General features: G+C 35.0%; 1 protein-coding gene across 2 annotated transcripts; it reads left to right on the top strand.

Moving 5' to 3' along the window:
• The first annotated feature begins 42 nt into the window (after positions 1–42).
• LOC147408239 (3-hydroxyisobutyryl-CoA hydrolase 1-like) lies at positions 43–16,203 on the top strand. Of its 2 annotated transcripts, XM_086437149.1 has the most exons (15): positions 43–159; positions 382–441; positions 1,298–1,378; positions 5,179–5,247; positions 7,004–7,067; positions 7,243–7,322; positions 7,467–7,550; positions 8,871–8,955; positions 11,988–12,073; positions 12,603–12,724; positions 13,130–13,190; positions 13,436–13,534; positions 15,434–15,535; positions 15,621–15,662; positions 15,783–16,203. In XM_086437149.1, exons 2-15 carry the CDS (start codon positions 403–405, stop codon positions 15,918–15,920), a joined length of 1,152 nt encoding a protein of 383 aa, XP_086293275.1. In that variant the 5' UTR covers positions 43–159; positions 382–402; the 3' UTR covers positions 15,921–16,203. The 2 variants fall into 2 exon arrangements, with proteins under 2 accessions (XP_086293275.1, XP_086293274.1); XM_086437148.1 differs by lacking the exon at positions 43–159 and having other exon boundaries at positions 178–441.
• Positions 16,204–17,454: the final 1,251 nt, after the last annotated feature.

Consider the following 17,454-nt stretch of genomic DNA (forward strand, 5'->3'; position numbering starts at 1 on the left):
TAAAATAAGGTTTGTTCAATTAACAAGAATGGCAAAATAAGGGAGTTTTTCTAATAATATTACAACACATAGGTCTGCCCGTAAATCTCTCTTTTTTATTTTCTCCAATCTCATCCATGCGCATCGAGTGCCACAAATATTGAGGAACTTTACTTGAAAGTATGCTTTCTGCCCTATATTTCGTGTAATTCACAAAAAGAAAGGGAAAACAATCTCGAAAAATTGTTTACAGGAAAACCTATATTTAGAAAATTATTTTGTGAGGAATCGCAGTTTGTGATAAACTTAACATTGTTCTGTTGTTCTACGATAGAACACCTCAATAACCATCTTGGCTTATTTCAGAGGTTTTTTTTTGTGTTGGAAATTTGGGATTATCAGAGCTTCGCCAAACGAAGAATCATGGCGTCTCCCAATTCAACAGACAGCGACGCCGATCAGGTATTTTGATAATTAATTCAACAATTTTTTAAGTTCCAAGTTTGGAATTTTGAATCTTTGTGATTTTCACTCATCCCCTGGTTTCTTTCCCTGTAAATCATTTAAAGTATATAAAAAAAAAAAAAACTTCGTTTCAAAGCTTCATGATTTAACGGACTCTGCAAATCAGATCGTTTACAGTACAGAATCAGAAACGCTGAGTTTAAATAGTACACTAGAGCTAAGGTTGTGTTTGGGTCGCCATTGTTTGGGGAAAAAACATTTTTTTTTTTTTTTGCCCTAAGTGCTTAAAGATATCATATTGGGGAGCAAAAGATTTTGATTTAAACTGATCCTAGGTCTTAGTTGCTATGTCAATTCCATGAAACTGACGTGCAAAATAATGCTTTTGATCCCTTGAGTGATTAACTCTTTCCCCTCCAATTTAACTCGGTTTAATTGTTTATTGAAATATTTTTATATTTAAAAAGTTATTAGTTTTATAAAATATGGTTGGTTTGGAAAACTAATTGACTCGCACAAATTTTATTAACTTGGCTGGTATTTTCAAAATATCAAACTAGTCATGTTGGATCTATATGGACAATTTGCATTGTGAATCTCACCCTTTCACGAATGGTACCGAGGTGAATTGCCCGAGCCATCTCGGTCTCAGACTATTTTTAGTTGTTTAGAAGTTTAGATTTTAAATCCCGTTTCCATTGCATCACTACTTATTATCATAATACATGTACTTGGTTGAATAACTAAACTGCCCTCGATATGTTCTATAGTAAGTAGTATGAATTTGCCGAATCTATGTAGGTTGAGTTCGAATGCGGGTTTATTGATTCATTATTTTTAATTTGTTTGGCAGGTTTTGGTTGAAGAGAATTCATATGCGAAGACACTAATACTAAACAGGACACGCCAATTGAATGCTCTCTCATTTCAAATGGTACGCTAAATGGTTGTTTATATAATTTACTCCTTTGTTACCACATACTAGGCCTAGACACAAGATTGCACTTCTTCAACTCTAGACACCGGTGCTACGGGCATGGTAATAGTGTCATACTGTCTCCATAGTTTGATAAGTGCTTTAGAATGTGTATCGAATTTTCAAATTACCAGTATGGTATTTCACCCGTCAAATTTTTGACCATTTTCTTCAAACTTTGCCAAGCCATACATCTTTCTTTCATTGGGAAGCAATGAAAGAAAATGAACATCATATCATCTTTGTAATTCGTGTGATCGCCAATCAAAGAAAAAAATGTGGCTCTGCAGTTTCTGTTGTCTCTACAAATCATTTGGTCACCAATCAACCCTTATCGCAATGATATCTTATCGTGGGCATACCTTTTGGGTGAATCGTATTTGTTGTTTTAATTTTGTGTTATTTAGTTGTCAAACCAAGCACAAATAGATATATGGTGGCATTTTTTTTTAAAGTTTTTAGTTACTGACTGTATTCTTTACCTTCTTTTTTTCTTCTTCTAATTTTTTAATCTTTTCAGTCATAATTGGTTCAACCATGGTTCAAAATGTTGTTTCGTACGAAACGTTTCAACCTGGAACGAACCGAGACGAAACTACATAGAACTTGAAACGTACGAAACTTTCACTAATTTCTCTGAGAAATCAGAGAAGAAGGAGAGAGAGAGAGAGAGAGAGAGAGAGAGAGAGAGAAACCTGGTTGATGTTCGAGGTAAGATCGTCATGTTCTTCTTCTTCTTTTTTTGTTGTTGTTGGCGGCTTTTACGACTTCTTCTTGTTCAAGAAGAGATAATGAAGTTGCCCTAGACTTTGGTCTTCCTTACAAGACTCAGTTATTTATTTAACCACCCCTCTGTTTTCATAAATATTTGAGATACCCATGTCTTCAAACTAACCACATGGCCCTTGACCATTGTTTTCCGAGGAAGACTTTTAAAAAATCCTAATTTAAAGTATTGAATGTATTGGAAATGTTTCACATTGTTTCGGGATTGTTTCGGTTTTTCAAAAAATCGAAACATCAATCCGGAATGAGATTTTAAACCATGGGTTCATCAACTAAAGCTACAAAAATCTGAAACAACAAAATTGTACTTCTTTTGGGCATTATGTTGCAGCCTAGCATATTTCTCCTTTAGCTATTGCTTGCCTAGATTAGATCTTTGATGGCCTAGATCTGGCATGGATAGGTGCCTAACGCAAAAATGATAGATAGGTCTTGTAGACATGAGATTTTTGAATCCAAAGATCTCTACTTCTTGGGTTTGGAGTTGCCACCATTCCTTTTTTAGAAAAGGGTGTAAATGGGCACCTGGAAAGTAGTTTTGTAAAATCATTTTAGTAGTGACTCTCGTACGAATAAGCGTGTTGGTTCGCCTAAGGTTTAGGTAAGGGAATCTATATTAGGGAATAGGAAGTTGTTAGGCACTCTACTCCCTTCACCATTGGTGGTACCGTGGTAACTTCGGATTCGGTCAATTTTTTGTAAAATGAAATAAAAATCGAAAAAACCAGTTTTGTACCATTGAGTGCGAGGGATTTTGATTTCAGTTTAAACCATTGAGGGCTTCCTGATTGAGGAAGGGACCCTTCTATGGACCATACCTTGGAAAATCTTGAAAAATGTACTTTTCGATCAACGACCTATTTCCATAAGGAAAGGGCCCAAAGTCTTAGTCTCAAAGTATTTTGTTGTGTGTGCACTAGTGTAGGGATTTTTACGAAAATATTTTGAAAAGGTTTTTCAACCTCTACCCTTTCGATTAAGCCAAAGCCCAATATACCGGAAGTAGAGGAGGGTTTGCATCACATCTTAAGGTTGATCTAAAAGAAAAAAAAAATGAAAAAAGGGAGAGGGGAGAAGTAGAAGAGGGAAAATTGGAGGGGAGTGAGGGGGGGGGGGATTATTCCTTTTTTTTTTTTTTTTCTTTTTTAGTCCATGTCCTACCTTGTTCTTCTTCCTCTTTGACTTTCACGTTGTGAGCTTCTTCGACTTAGTCTTGGTATGTGGATGTGGACTCTTGGTGGTTGAAGGATGAAGGTGCAGAGGTTATGAGGAAGGGAGTTGAGAGTTGAGAGTGAATTGAGAGAGAGTTGAGAAAGGGTTGAGAGAGAGTGAGACTTGATAGAGAATTCAAGTCTTGGGGGCTTTGTGTTGAGAATGGGGGGAGGGGATTATAGGATTTTGGAGGTGACTTTTAGGGGTAAAATGGGGTGAAATGGTGGAAAGGTGTAGAATGGTATGAGGCTTATGAGTAGGGTGTGTGAAATTTAGGGTTGGGAGAAGGGTATTTGTGGAAGGGGATGTAAGTGGGTTGTTTTTTATCCGAATGGGTTGGATCTCTCAACCCATTTGGGTTGAGTGTTAGGTGGGGTTAAGGGGAGTGGGTTTTGGGTAGAAGAATGGTGTTGTAAGGGGGTAGTTGTTGATTTTTTCGGGGGGAGGGGGGGTGGAGAGGATGGTGACATGCGTTCCAAAGGTGTGGGGGCTGTGTGTTAGGTGAGTCGATTAGGGAGAAAAGGGGTGTGGGGGTGGCTTGTGATGAGAGATTCAGAGAAAATGATGGGGATATGTTATGACATGGGTGTGGGTTGAGATGTGGGTAGGTTAACTTTTTAGAGAAAAATGATGGGGTTGGTAGATGGTTTAGGGAGGTAAGTTGTGGTGGTGAGATGTGTCTCACTTTGATGATCTTTGATCTCTTATGGTGATTGATTGTGATCATTGGGCTTGGGTTGATACTTGGGCTTAGGTCAATGGTTTTTGGTTGGGTTTTAGGTCTAATGGGCTTAGGGATTGGGTTGAACTTGATTTGGTTAGGGTATGTATAGGATTGGGTTGGGTTGAGAAGTGAGGTGGTGGGGGTTGATCCATCATTTTTTATTAGCCCGTGGGCCAAACAAAGGGCCTTAGGCTTTTATTTGGAGTTAAACAATTATTTTGAGGGTTTTGGGCCTTTAGACCCATTTTGATAAAAATACATCTTTTTTAGCCTTTTTTGAGGGGGGTCCATTCAAATTGGGGTGTTTAAAGGTCTCATGGTTATGAGATCATTTTGTTTGTGTCTAGCCTGGGGCTTTTGGATTGAACCTAGATTTGGTTGATATTTAAGTATCATGCTGCTTTTGAAACAATGATGTTGATTTAGAAGTAACATGCTTTGATAGATGATAGAGCTCAAGATGGAGTAAAACGTTGAACTAGGGTTTATATTGCCGCCCCCAATATTTGGGATAAGGTGTAGCTTATATTGCATATTAGATTTTTAGCTCTTTAGATATCACGAAATATAGATTCCTTCAGCCTGTAATCAAGGCTGTTAGTGGGAGAGAAGGTTTGGAAGATGTTTGTGGGATTTTTTACGCAACAGTACTCTCCTATTATAATAATACTCTGTGCAATTGGAACTTGTTTAGTTACTCCAAAATTTTTGAATATGCTTGGTATGATGTTCAATGATTCTCCTTCCTTGTGTTTGTGCTCGTAAATACAGTTTATCATTTATAGTATGTTATCTTTGGGCAATTATGATCCAAAAAACCTAATAGAATGGTTCTGAAGTTTTTAATGTGGTAATGATGCATATCTCCATTTTAAAGTTTCTAATAATTGTCATTGCTTTCCATTATATGTGTTTGGCTTTGGCAATACTTTTATACAAGGGCTGGCTGGGCTGAAAAACTGATCCTAATTGAATTACCCAACCTGCTTTTGTGGACCGTGAGAGACTGATAGATCTATTTAATGTTGGATTTTAGGTTACTCGATTATTGGAGCTTTTTAGTGCTTACGAAGAGGATCCTAATGTCAAGTTGGTGATTTTGAAGGTAAACTTCTACTCACATACTCAGTTTAACTGATCCATGTTGGATGTACAAACAAAGAGAAAATGAAAACAAATCTACTAAAATCATCTTTGGTATCTACATAGATGAAATTATGTCTAAATTGTGTCATGCTTTTGTAATTTTGCATGGGAAGCTAATCATCTTTGCTTTGTTGGTTGCACCTGTAACTGTTATAAATGTGAGATGGACTAAAAAACCATGAAACTTTGGAAACACTTGAGACTCTCATCTATGCAACAGTACCTAAGCATATGTACTTAATTATGTGCAACCGCATGCAACTTTGAGACTGGTTTCAAGTCCAACTTACCAGAAAAAAAAAACTGCAGATGCATGCATGTATGTGTGAATGAGGAATACATGGAGCTTTTCCCTTTGGTGATTAGGTATGCAGTGCTTAGCCACAACCCACATGGGCTCATTTGACTTGGAATCTGATAGAATTAGAAGTTGCTGGACGTCTGCAAAGGACCCATCATTCTTTCACACCTTTTGGTGTACAACCATGACAAGGGAAGGAGAAAGGACATGAGTTGAAATTCTAGCATTGGGGTTGGGCAAGTTCAATTTTATGTTTTCTTCTTGACATTTCTCATTTGGTATTTCTTTGAGATTATCTTATGAGGGCATGAACTTGAAACTCTAGAGTTCATCAAACTTATTGCTGAGAAGAAATCAATAGGTAGGGAACATTGTAGAGGGAACGTGCTAGTGGAGACACAAGGTCATAGTTTGTTGGTGTAGCTGTAGCTAAATATGGAGTCTTCTACAGTAGTAGATGAAAAGGTAGTTCCACTTTGGAGGAGCTTGAGATTGCTGGATGAACTAATTCAGTTCAAAGACTTTCGAAGGAGGTTAAGGCCTTAGTTAGTTGGCTATTTCTTTTTCTTTTTTTGGGTATACCAAGTGGGGCCTAAAGGGGTGTGTGTCTGGGGTGGGGTGGGAGGGGGGTCATTCTTATTAGGATATCCCTCTACTTTTCCAATCTACTATATATCCTTGTTCACTAGTTGAAGCAATGTAGTTAATAAGTAGGAGAAATTCATGGACTTCTTATGGAATGGACAATATGACTCACTAATATTATTTGATCGGCCAAATGTCCATTTGTGCTCCTAAGATGGAAGGAGGCTTGGGGATTAAAATCCTTAATAGTATGAATATAGCCTCCTAGGGAAGTGGGTTTGAGGTTTGAGGAGAAGTCATCTTGTATTTTTTTAAGATGATAGCCGAAATTTGAATTGAGATAATGGGGGTATGTGGACCCCTTATTGTTGGTAAAGGGGATAGGTTTGGATTTTGTAAGGAAATATGGTGTACTCTGATCTTAAAGAGGATTTTCCATCTCTCTCTCTCTCCAGGGCAGACGGTCATGTCACAGAGTTCAAGATTTGGAATGTAGATGTTTTGTCCTAGAATTTTGGTTTTAGGAGAAACCTCAGTTACTAGGAGTTTGATTTGATTCCCATTCTATCATCCAATATTGAAGACTCCTCTCATATTCCCCTTGGGTGAAGACAGTGAATTGTGGCTTGGAGTCGAAAGGGTGGGTTCACAGTGAATTAATTTTATCTTGCTTTGTTTTTCTCCCCAAACTTCAATTTTCCTTCGTCTTTGATTTGGCCTTTTGATTTGGTTTTAGGGTGCGAGTGCATGCTCTGGTGATATATATTACTTGTTTTCTTCTGTATTTCATGATTGATATACTGTAATTTTTCTGGTTATGTGGTTTTAGGGAAAAGGAAGAGCATTTTGTGCTGGTGGTGATGTTGCAGCAGTGGTTCATGATATAACTGAAGGTAAATGTTCTTTTTTTTTTTTTTCTGTTGATTAAATTTTTATTTTTCTATTGATCCTTGGTGTCTAAATGTCTAGGAAATTGATCCTCTGGTGTGATGTATACATTTTTTCTTTGATTTAATAAGACATCAAACAGACGCTGGTATTACCTTGTAGCCCATTCGTATTTTTCAGGTCATTGGAGATTAGGTGCTAAATTTTTTTACGATGAATTCAGCTTAAATTATATATTGGCTACATATAGTAAACCCCAGGTGAATCATTTTTCAATTTTATTATTATTTTTTAGTTATTTTCATATGAATTTATCTACTAATGGGTTCTTTGTTGAGTTAATTGTATAATTTTTATCATGAAGTAATTTCAATCTTATTCTTAATGAACAAACTTGACTGAAGGTTTCACTTCTTAATGGAATTGTGATGGGAGGTGGTGCTGGAGCTTCTATGCATGGTAGATTCCGTGTAGCCACAGAGAATTCGGTATTTGCCTCTCCCATTATCAAAACTTATAGATAATATTTTTTGTTTTATGTATTTCATGTCTAGCATTACACTGATAAAGAGATACTACATCTTAGCCACAATGCTGACAAAGTTTAGGTACAATAAGGATAACTTTTTTGGCTGTTGTTCAGCTTAAATACCTAATGTGTTCCTTCATTCTATACAAGTGAACTAATTGTCTTCAATGAAGAATACTTTATAATACTTCAAAGGCTTGATTAACTCGAAACTTCATTGGTCAAGTTTACTCAAAACTCAATGACTCACCAATTATCTCGCTGAGCCGTTAAAATAATAATTGAATGAAAGTAAAAAATGATTTATATTTCAATTGTGGTAAAAAGTATCTTAAAAAAAAAAAGAAATTAAGAATACCATTCTTTGAACATATTAGGCGAGTCAATTTGAGGTAACTCGGCCATGTTTTGAGTCAACTCACAGAGTAGCCATGGATTGAGTTAGTGGCCCAAATCTTATCAAGACAAGTAAACATAGTTCAATTTTGAGTTAGCTCATTGTGTTTATCATGGTTATGAAGGGTACTTTTATGAAGTTTAGAACATGGTTTTAAAACTCGTTCACTACTGACTACCAAATCAGCTAGCCCTAGTTAACTTGATATTTTTAAGGGCCCTTCAGTATATGAATGTGACACAAGTTCAGCCTTGCCTGGATTTTGATCTGGCCCCGACTTGGTGTTGTAGCACCTTCAGAGGAAATAAGATTTTTCTAAGGTTTGGGTTTCCAAATATTAGGGTAAAAGAAATATTAAAGAGCTTAAACGAAAAGGGTAAGTGATTAAAACAAGTCTTGTTGAATGGTCTAGTCAATAATTAAGATATGCACATCCGATAGTTCCGAATTCCTTTGGCACTATCATGGTTATTCAGTTCAAAAGGAACATGAATTCATATGTCTAAATCATTGTAGTGTAGGGAAGAGAGGAAGTCTTCCAAACACTGATTGTTGTGATATTCCATCCATGTTACTCTACCTGAAACGGAAACCATGGGGTTGAACCATTGAGAGAGTTGTATGCAATTTGTACAACTATATGAAATTTGACATTTATCCCAAGATTGATGTACTTCATGTTTTCTTAACCTATCCCGGTTATTTCGGAGGTCTTTGTGTACCAAGTTGGAATATTGCACACAGTGCAGCTTGGTTGCTTCTAAGAAGCCAATCATATTCTATCAAGTCCTTTCCTTTTGCTACACTGTCCTATTGAAGACTAGCATCTTAAGACATTTATTGTTTCTTTTGTGACCTTATCTTACAACAGATTTCTTACAGGTGTTTGCCATGCCAGAAACAGCACTAGGACTATTCCCAGATGTGGGTGCTTCTTATTTTCTGTCTAGGCTCCCTGGCTTCTTTGGTAATGCCAATCCTATCCTTTATTACATATGTTTGTTTAGTGGTTATTACATGCTAATTGTTTATAGTGATGCAATATCAATTTCTCTTTTCAAGGACTAGGGTTATTTGCATTGTTTTCATAAACTGAGGCATGAGACAAGGCGTTGCAATCTCCAGTGCCTCGAGGTGTAAGCACATGCAATTTTTAAATAAATAATATAATTATATAAATTGTTTATATTAAAAAATAGGAAAAATAGGTTACCCAACACATATTTCTAACTTTAGGATTCCAAGTTTCAATCCACCTAATCAACGTCAAGTTTCAATCCCCTATAATTAATTATTGAGTCAATAGTCAATATTGAATACTAATCATGTACACTATCCACCACTATATTATATAAAAGTAGAAAATCATATCCACCACTAAACGATTTTTTTAAGGCCTAGTCAATCTCAATCTTCCACTATATCAAGAGACTTGCTTGTTGGGTTTGTAAATCAGTCTGAAGGACTTTGGAATATGTATGTACATGAAAACGACAGCATGACAGTAGAAGATCAAATAACGGTAGTAGAAAATAAATCAAAATAGAAATAAAAATAATGTTTAAAATCAGAGATTTCTTACTTGACGTAAGTGTAGAAAGAACACATAATGAAAATAATGATATTAAGAAAAGGAATTTCTATTTACAACAATGGTGAATGCTTCAGTGAAAAAATGTATGCCTTTTTAATGCCATATCGATGCCTCGAGTCTCTGGACACCCCAATCTACCACCTCAGTATCTTTTTTGCGACCTTGTGGCTCACGCCTCTGAAAACTTCATTATATTGTCACCTTTGCACTCTATTGTATGTGGAACCAAACAACTGGCACAAGTTAAATTTTGTTTAAATAATAAATAAGATCAGACTTAACGAATCCTTTCTCAATGAGAAACAAGCAGGTTTTCAATTTTAGCCATGCTCAATGTCAAGTACTTCAACATGCCCAATGTACTTGTATCCACATGGTACCATACCAACATTAGTAAAGGATACTGCATGGATACTTTTTCTTAGATTTTTTTTTTCTCATATTACCATTGTAATATTCTTAACTCATGGCAGCATCCTATTTTTTTTCAACAGAGTATTGAGAAGTGCTATGGTTAAGAGCATTTTTGCTAGGACCAAGGGCATCAAATGTACTGCAAGCTGTTTCAGCCAATAAAGTCAATTTAATATGTTTCATGCCCTTGGCTCTATAAAGATGTCCTTGGCTATTGCACTTCCCAAAATATACAACTAGGTCAGTCCCACTTGTATGATCTATTAATTGGGATTGACCCCACTCATTTCTTGCTAAGAGGTTCCACTATTCAACTAAGTGGGTTTCACTTTACTAATTAGCCATTTTGTTCTTTTGATAAGCCGTAGACGATGTTTTTGGAAATTAAGGCTTTTCATGGAAATGACAGAAATGGTAAGGAAATTTTCACTGAAATAGTAGAGAATGATAAAATAGACATTAAAACACAATCGTAACTCATCTAAATACAATAAACAACCATATGGTTGTGGAAATAAAGATCAACAACTTTCTAAAACACGTTAGCACAAGTCTTTGAGATCTCAACAACTGAAAACAATTATATTATACATGTGAATAAAATAATAATGTCACACTAACTACATACACTCTAATATGTAGAACACTTGATGAGCAAACTATTAAGTCTTACATTCATGCATCATTATATTTATATTTTTATACATGTGAGTAATTACTAATATATTCAACTAATTATAATGAGTGATTTTATGTATGTGCTAATATACTTAGAAATTAGAATAAATCAAATAATGAATGAATATTTCAGATGATATAGATAATTGATCAATTTGTTCTAATAAATGGATATTTTGTCTATATTTTTAATTGTTTATATTATGGTTTAGATGAACCCAAATCTTTGGAACAAGGCTTCAATGATGTTGAGTGTCTATCACTGTCATGTGTAACAAGTCTTTTCTACAAGAATTTTATAATTTTTTTTATATTTTATGAATTTTATCTATAATTTTAGGATAATTTCTTAAGAAAAATATATTTTCAGTAAAAAATACTATTCATTAAGATATTGTGCGAAATGAATAGTGGTTTCATTGAAATATTTACCAAAAGGAATTGGTTGATGAATTTAATGTTGAACCTTGTGCATATGGAAATATTTTCATATATTTCTTGGAAATATATTGAAATTTAATACTATGATCATGCTATCTCTAGCTGAAGCTAAGTAGTTTAACAAAATCTGGTCATTCTATAATGCCTTAGTCTACTTTTGCAAAATTGAAAATATTATCCAAGGATCCAACACATCAATGAACATCGTCATACAAAAATCTACATTTACCTTTTGTTCAACCTGTGATCCATCTTGCTCTTATTATTATTCATTTGAAAATTTTATGTAAGGGTTGAGATCCGTTGACTCCTAAGAATGACTTATGAAAAAAACACATGATCCCAACCCATTAGAAACACAAATTCCAATGGTTGAGATTTATGAGTATCTTGATATCACAAATCTTGAAGATACTTATCTCAAGGATAAATCTCAACCATTAGATCTTGCATTTAAAGGGTTGGGATTATGAGTTTTTTTCATGAGTCATTCTTAGAAGACAAGGTATCCTGACCCTATATGTAATGGGCTATGATATGAATTATTTACTGCTATCATTTACTACTGATTTATTTAATATTACATGTTATTCGTAATCATTTATTTATTTTTATATATTTGAAAGTAAAAAAATTGATACCAGCCACCCATGCACATGCAAAACACGCCTTTGTGTGTACCATGGTTATATCCTCTTTAGTTGTGCTTTATGAGGAATTTATTGTCCCTCTAATGTGTGTTGCAGTGTGGGTGCGTAGCATGGTGTATGTTTGTCTTCTGAATTGAATATTGGATCGTATTGAACAATTTTTTAGCAAATTTTATTATTTCACTTATTCTTAATCATCATTTTCCTTAAATTTCTTCGCAGGTGAATATGTTGGTCTTACAGGTGCAAGGTTGGACGGTGCAGACATGTTCGCATGTGGCCTTGCAACTCACTTTGTCCCTGCTACGGTATACTTCTCGTCTAATTAGATATCTTGGATAAAAATGATATTAGAATACAAATCTTTCCAAGAAAACTATCACAACTTCAAGTACTCAGATGAGCATTTTAACATAAACTCTTAACTTGCTTTTGTTGTGGATGAATTTGAGTCACTGAGTTGACTTGAGATCTGCCTCATAATGTGTTCAAACTTTTCTAATGCTAGGCAAATCATAAGAGAAGTGTAACTCATGTGATTCTATCCTATTTGTATGGTTTTTAATTTCCCTTCTACCACAGAACTTAGGTGAGTTGTAGTGGAGATGGAGGATCATCTTGATGTTAACTCTGTAGCATAGTCTTTGATCTTTGCTCAGTGTTCATCATTCAAAATAATTATCTTTGATTTGCAGTTGTTAGAACTTAAGGATTCTTTTAACTACCTCTCTATACAGACTGTGTGACATCTTTCCATGATGAAGTGTCGCTTTTATCTTCCTCTTGGAAGGATTTGCGATGTGAATGTGTCATAACATGTTTTCCATCAGTGAACAGAGTTTGGCTTCGCTAGAGGAAGCACTATGTAAGGTGAATACAACGGATCCACCTATTATTTCGGCACTTATTGATGAATTTTCTCAACGACCCCCTTTGAAAGCAAAGAGCTCTTATCACAAGTAAGTCTTCTCTTTTAATCAGGTGGTTTGTATGTCTCTCTCTCACAACGAAAGATGTAGCTTTGGACAGAATTGAATTGAGGGGTATTTTGTTTAGCTGACCCAAGTCTTTGGATGCTTTGATGATGATGGTCATCATGGTTCAAAATTTCGTGCAGTTCCAAAATGTTTCAGTGGAACATTCTGGTTTCTGCTGAAACCAGAAGGAAACATTGACCTCAAAACGTTGAATGTTTTGGAATGTCTCTGAATGTTTCAGATTGTTTTGGTCAACTTCGTTTCTGAAACATTGCCTCATGGCAAGATTCTAAAATTGAATGTTTAGAACTAATACATGTTTAGTTGCAATAGTTTGAAACATGGAATGCTTCACAATACTCATCACCAATAGTTTCCTGGTTGCAGACTAGATGTTATTGACAGATGCTTCTCCAGAAGAACAATTGAAGAAATTTTAGCTGCTCTTGTAAGTTGATGAATTTGACAAAATTAATTTAATGGATCGATTGCTCATGAAGCTGTATCCCCTTCTTGACCTTTGTATTTGAACCTTTTGATTTTTATTGCTCTGTGTTTTGCTTTGTTCTCTGTTACTTCTATCACTTAATACCTGGCCATGGGTTTGATTCTTAGTTCTCCAGTGAATCTTATTTTGGTTGGCCATGGGTTAGATCCTCAGTTCTTCAGTGAATCTTATTTTGGTTGTTGTAGGAGAGGGAAAATATGGGCAGGGATGATGGTTGGATCACTGCAACAATTCAGTCATTGAAGAAGGCGTCTCCTATGAGTCTTAAAATTTCTCTCAGATCGGTAAGATTGTGTACCATTCTTTTTTCTCTATACCATCCTGTTAACATGTCCAAAAGTACACTCAAAACTATCAGTAATAAGGATAGATTTTCTGAAAATGACTAATCATTTGAAAATTTTAAACATATATATATTTGGATGGGTAAATGCAACTTGTATTAAAAGTGGTCGAGATGACGAACAAAGTGTACAAACAATAAAGAACAAAGCACAAGAACAACAAACAAACACCTGGCGACGTCAAGACAGTATACAGACCCAATCCATCTACCCATGAATTCCTCGAAGAAAACACCTTTGAACTCTTCAAAGGCTTTACACCAAGTGAATAAAAAACCTTTAATTGACACTGATATTATTGGTTGTGGCTTCCTTCCTTCAAAGAGACGCCAGTTCCTCTACTTCCAAATGCCCCAACAAGTGGCAAAGGAAGTGAGAGACTGCATAAGATGCTTGGTCAGTGAGAATGATATGCCCAGATCCATCCAAGATTCAAAAGGGCCTTTAACCGTAGGGGGAAAGCAGCTAAACACACCAAAAAGGACCCAGAAGTACATCCAAATCTCATGAGCCAGCATACCTTTTTTCCCCCAAAAAATGACTAGGAGGCATTTTATAAGGCAAGGAATGTGGGGTTAAGTTGCCTCCTGATAGGGAGTAGCCAAAACTCATCAATCTTAGGAAACAAGTGTTGGCCTGAGAAATGAAATTTATGGTTTGCATTTAGTACAATACCTATTACAGAAAGAGTCAGAAAAGAAAACTTCAAGTGGATGCAATAGATTTTAACTGTACTCAGAAGTTGCTTTTGAGAATTTGGACTTTTTAAGATACTTTTGATAATTAATATAGCTAGCAGGGGAAGAAAAGAAGGCACGTATGTTAACTGGAATACTTGGTTTCAAAGATTTAATGGAGTAATGATAAAACTGGAGTACACACTAAGTCGAGCATAATCAACACTGTTTATTAGACACATTGGGGATAGCACCAAGTTCTTATGTCTATGTAGATGATATTGTGTGATAGGGAATAGTGAGGAAGAAATTGCACGGTTGAAGAAGTATTTGGCTTGTGAATTTGAAATCAAGAACCTCAGACATTTAAAATACTCTCTAGGAATTAAAGTGGTGAGATCTTGTGAGAAAATATTTATTTATTAGAGAAAGTATGTGTTGGACCTTCTTCATGAGACAAGGAAGTTTGGGGCAAAACCAATAGATACTCCTATAGGGTATTGGCAAGTCCGATGAATACCATGAATAGGAGGGAAAAAAAATACTTGCATCAAAGGACTGTTATTTACCCACAACTGACTACCTAGTCATCATTAGGTGTGTTGCAGAATAGAGGTTTTAGGTTTCAAGTAAATCTCATATGAACAATTCATGAACCTGGGGAACTCTAAAAATACTCATAACCTTAAGCTCTTGAGTGATGCAAGGAAACCTGTGGACTGATATGGGAACATTTGTCGAACACAATTTTCCATGTGAAAGAATCTGAGATGAGATAAGTGATTGATGCCTTAAAGTTTCATATGATGTTCTTGATCTTAATGTTCAAAGGGGTATATGCTCTTCTCATAAATATGTTACTTTTTAGGGGTAAAACAACAGATACGTCATTTGTGTTTTCACATTTCTCTTACCGATCCATCAAATATTGTGTGGTTGTGCTCACTTTTGGTACTTCATGAAATCTTATGTAAACCACACCCCCCCCCCCCCCCCAAAAATCTGTATCTGTTTACTTGATTTCATCAGAAAAATTATGAAAATTCGTACAAATCATCAGATTGATAATTGAAAAAGCTTAATTCATTAATTTTTAAAGTAGCTAGATTTGAAGTTTTTGTAATTGTATGGGCTTAAATTCTTAGTGGTGGTGCAATTCCAGATCAGAGAAGGGAGGCTGCAAGGTGTTGGTCAGTGCCTTATCCGAGAATATAGAATGTGCTGTCATGTCTTAAGAGGAGAAGTCAGCAAAGATTTCTTTGAGGTTTCTGGAACTTAAACACGTGTAAATTATGGTCTCATTCCTTCCCTTCTTGAAAATCATTCTGAACATTAACCTTTAAATGCAGGGTTGCAGGGCTATACTGTTGGACAAAGACAGAAACCCTAAGGTTGAATGACATTCTATTGTTTGTCCACAATCCTATTTCTTCGATTGTTAAATCTAAATTCCTGGTTGAAGCCTTTTAATTTGGTTTTCTAATTTCAATTTTCTTTCCTGATTATTACAGTGGAACCCTTCTAGTTTGGAGCTAATTAGTGACAAAATGGTGGATAAGTATTTCTCAAAGGTGGATGACAAGGACTGGGAAGATTTAAAGCTCCCTGGTAGACCCAATTTGCCTTCCTTTGCCATGGCAAAGCTGTGAGGATCATCGTATATGGTGTTGCAGCCATGCAGAATTACATCTATAGCTCATCAAGCAAGACTTAGGATCGTGATGAAATATCAATTGTTGGGTCGGTCAATAAAATGTTGGTAAAGTCTTTGGGTGATGATACCTGAGACCCGGGTTCAAATCCCACGAGCACTTAGTTACTGAACAAATTAAAGACAGGCTTACCGATAAAAATAAAAATAAAAAATGGTAGCCCATTACACAAGATATTTCCTTACATACTTATTTTCAATAAAACTTGACTTGAATTTAATGAGTCTGGACTAAAATTTTAATTTAAAGCAACTTTTAATATAATTAATAATGGAATCCGGATCCTATGCACAGAAGGTTGAGGATTGAAAGCCATGATCCAAGTAGGATTGTTAATCGTTCAGGCCGGGCTTCATTGAATCCTAACCCGGCCGTAAAGAGGTGAGTTATACTTGGATCATCTATCGTGCCTAAATTGGTGATGTCCTAACCCAGCCCTAATGGACCTAGACCTAGACCGAGTTCAGATTGATTTTCAGATTCTACAATATTTAAATGTCATTTACTTTTTAAATCATTTGAAATTGATTTGATGAAGTTTTTATCAAAATAGGATTCCAATCATTGAAAGTAGTTGGATATGAAAGTAAACTTATTTTTACTATTATAATGAGCGAAGGCGGAGTTGGAAGTGGGTTGACAAGAAATTTTGAATCCCACACAAATCACACATGTTTAACATTTAAATTTAATATAAACAGGGGCATTTTGATCAAAAATTAAGAAAATCACACATGTCGGTTAATTTTTAAAATTCTAACATATCTCTTACCATGTAATCTTCAAAATCACTCTTTAATTAATATTTTAAATGTCAAATAAAACTTTCACTTGCACATGTCACCTTCTAATTATTATTATAATGATAGAAGGCGGAATAGAATTAGTTAGACACCAAAATTTGAGTTCAAATGCTCGTCTTAACATTTAAACTTAATAAATTAATAAATTAGGGTCATTTCAGTCAAAGAAAAAGATATTTGCAATCGCACACACTATTAATTTTAAAAATTATAAAAATATTCATTTTACTATGAAAATTTCAAAACTACCATTTAACTAATATTGTAAATTACAAATACACCCTTTAGAGATGTGCGTTTGCAAATGCCACCTTTTAATAAAAATTTAATATAATTAAGAGTCATTTTAATTAAAAACAAAAAACAAAAAAAAATTGCAATTACATGACCCTATGGTTATGTCGGTTAGTTTTTAAAACAATCAAATCCTTTTTACCACGTAAACTTAAAAAACCTTTTAACTAATATTTTAAAAGGTAAATTACATTTTCACTCCCATGGGTTGGTATATGTCTATGTTGACCCCCTAACATTATGACAATTGAACTTACCTCTTTTATAGTTAAAAGTTGTTTTTATTTTCATTAAGAATATTTCCAGTGAAGAAAATGGGTTCATGCGCAAGAATGTGAATGCTTAGGTGGTGTAGTTTTAACCATTTTATTTTT

This window comes from Akebia trifoliata, chromosome 3 (assembly GCF_017979445.1).
Source record: "Akebia trifoliata isolate Shusen 1 chromosome 3, ASM1797944v1, whole genome shotgun sequence".
Lineage (NCBI taxonomy): Eukaryota > Viridiplantae > Streptophyta > Magnoliopsida > Ranunculales > Lardizabalaceae > Akebia > Akebia trifoliata.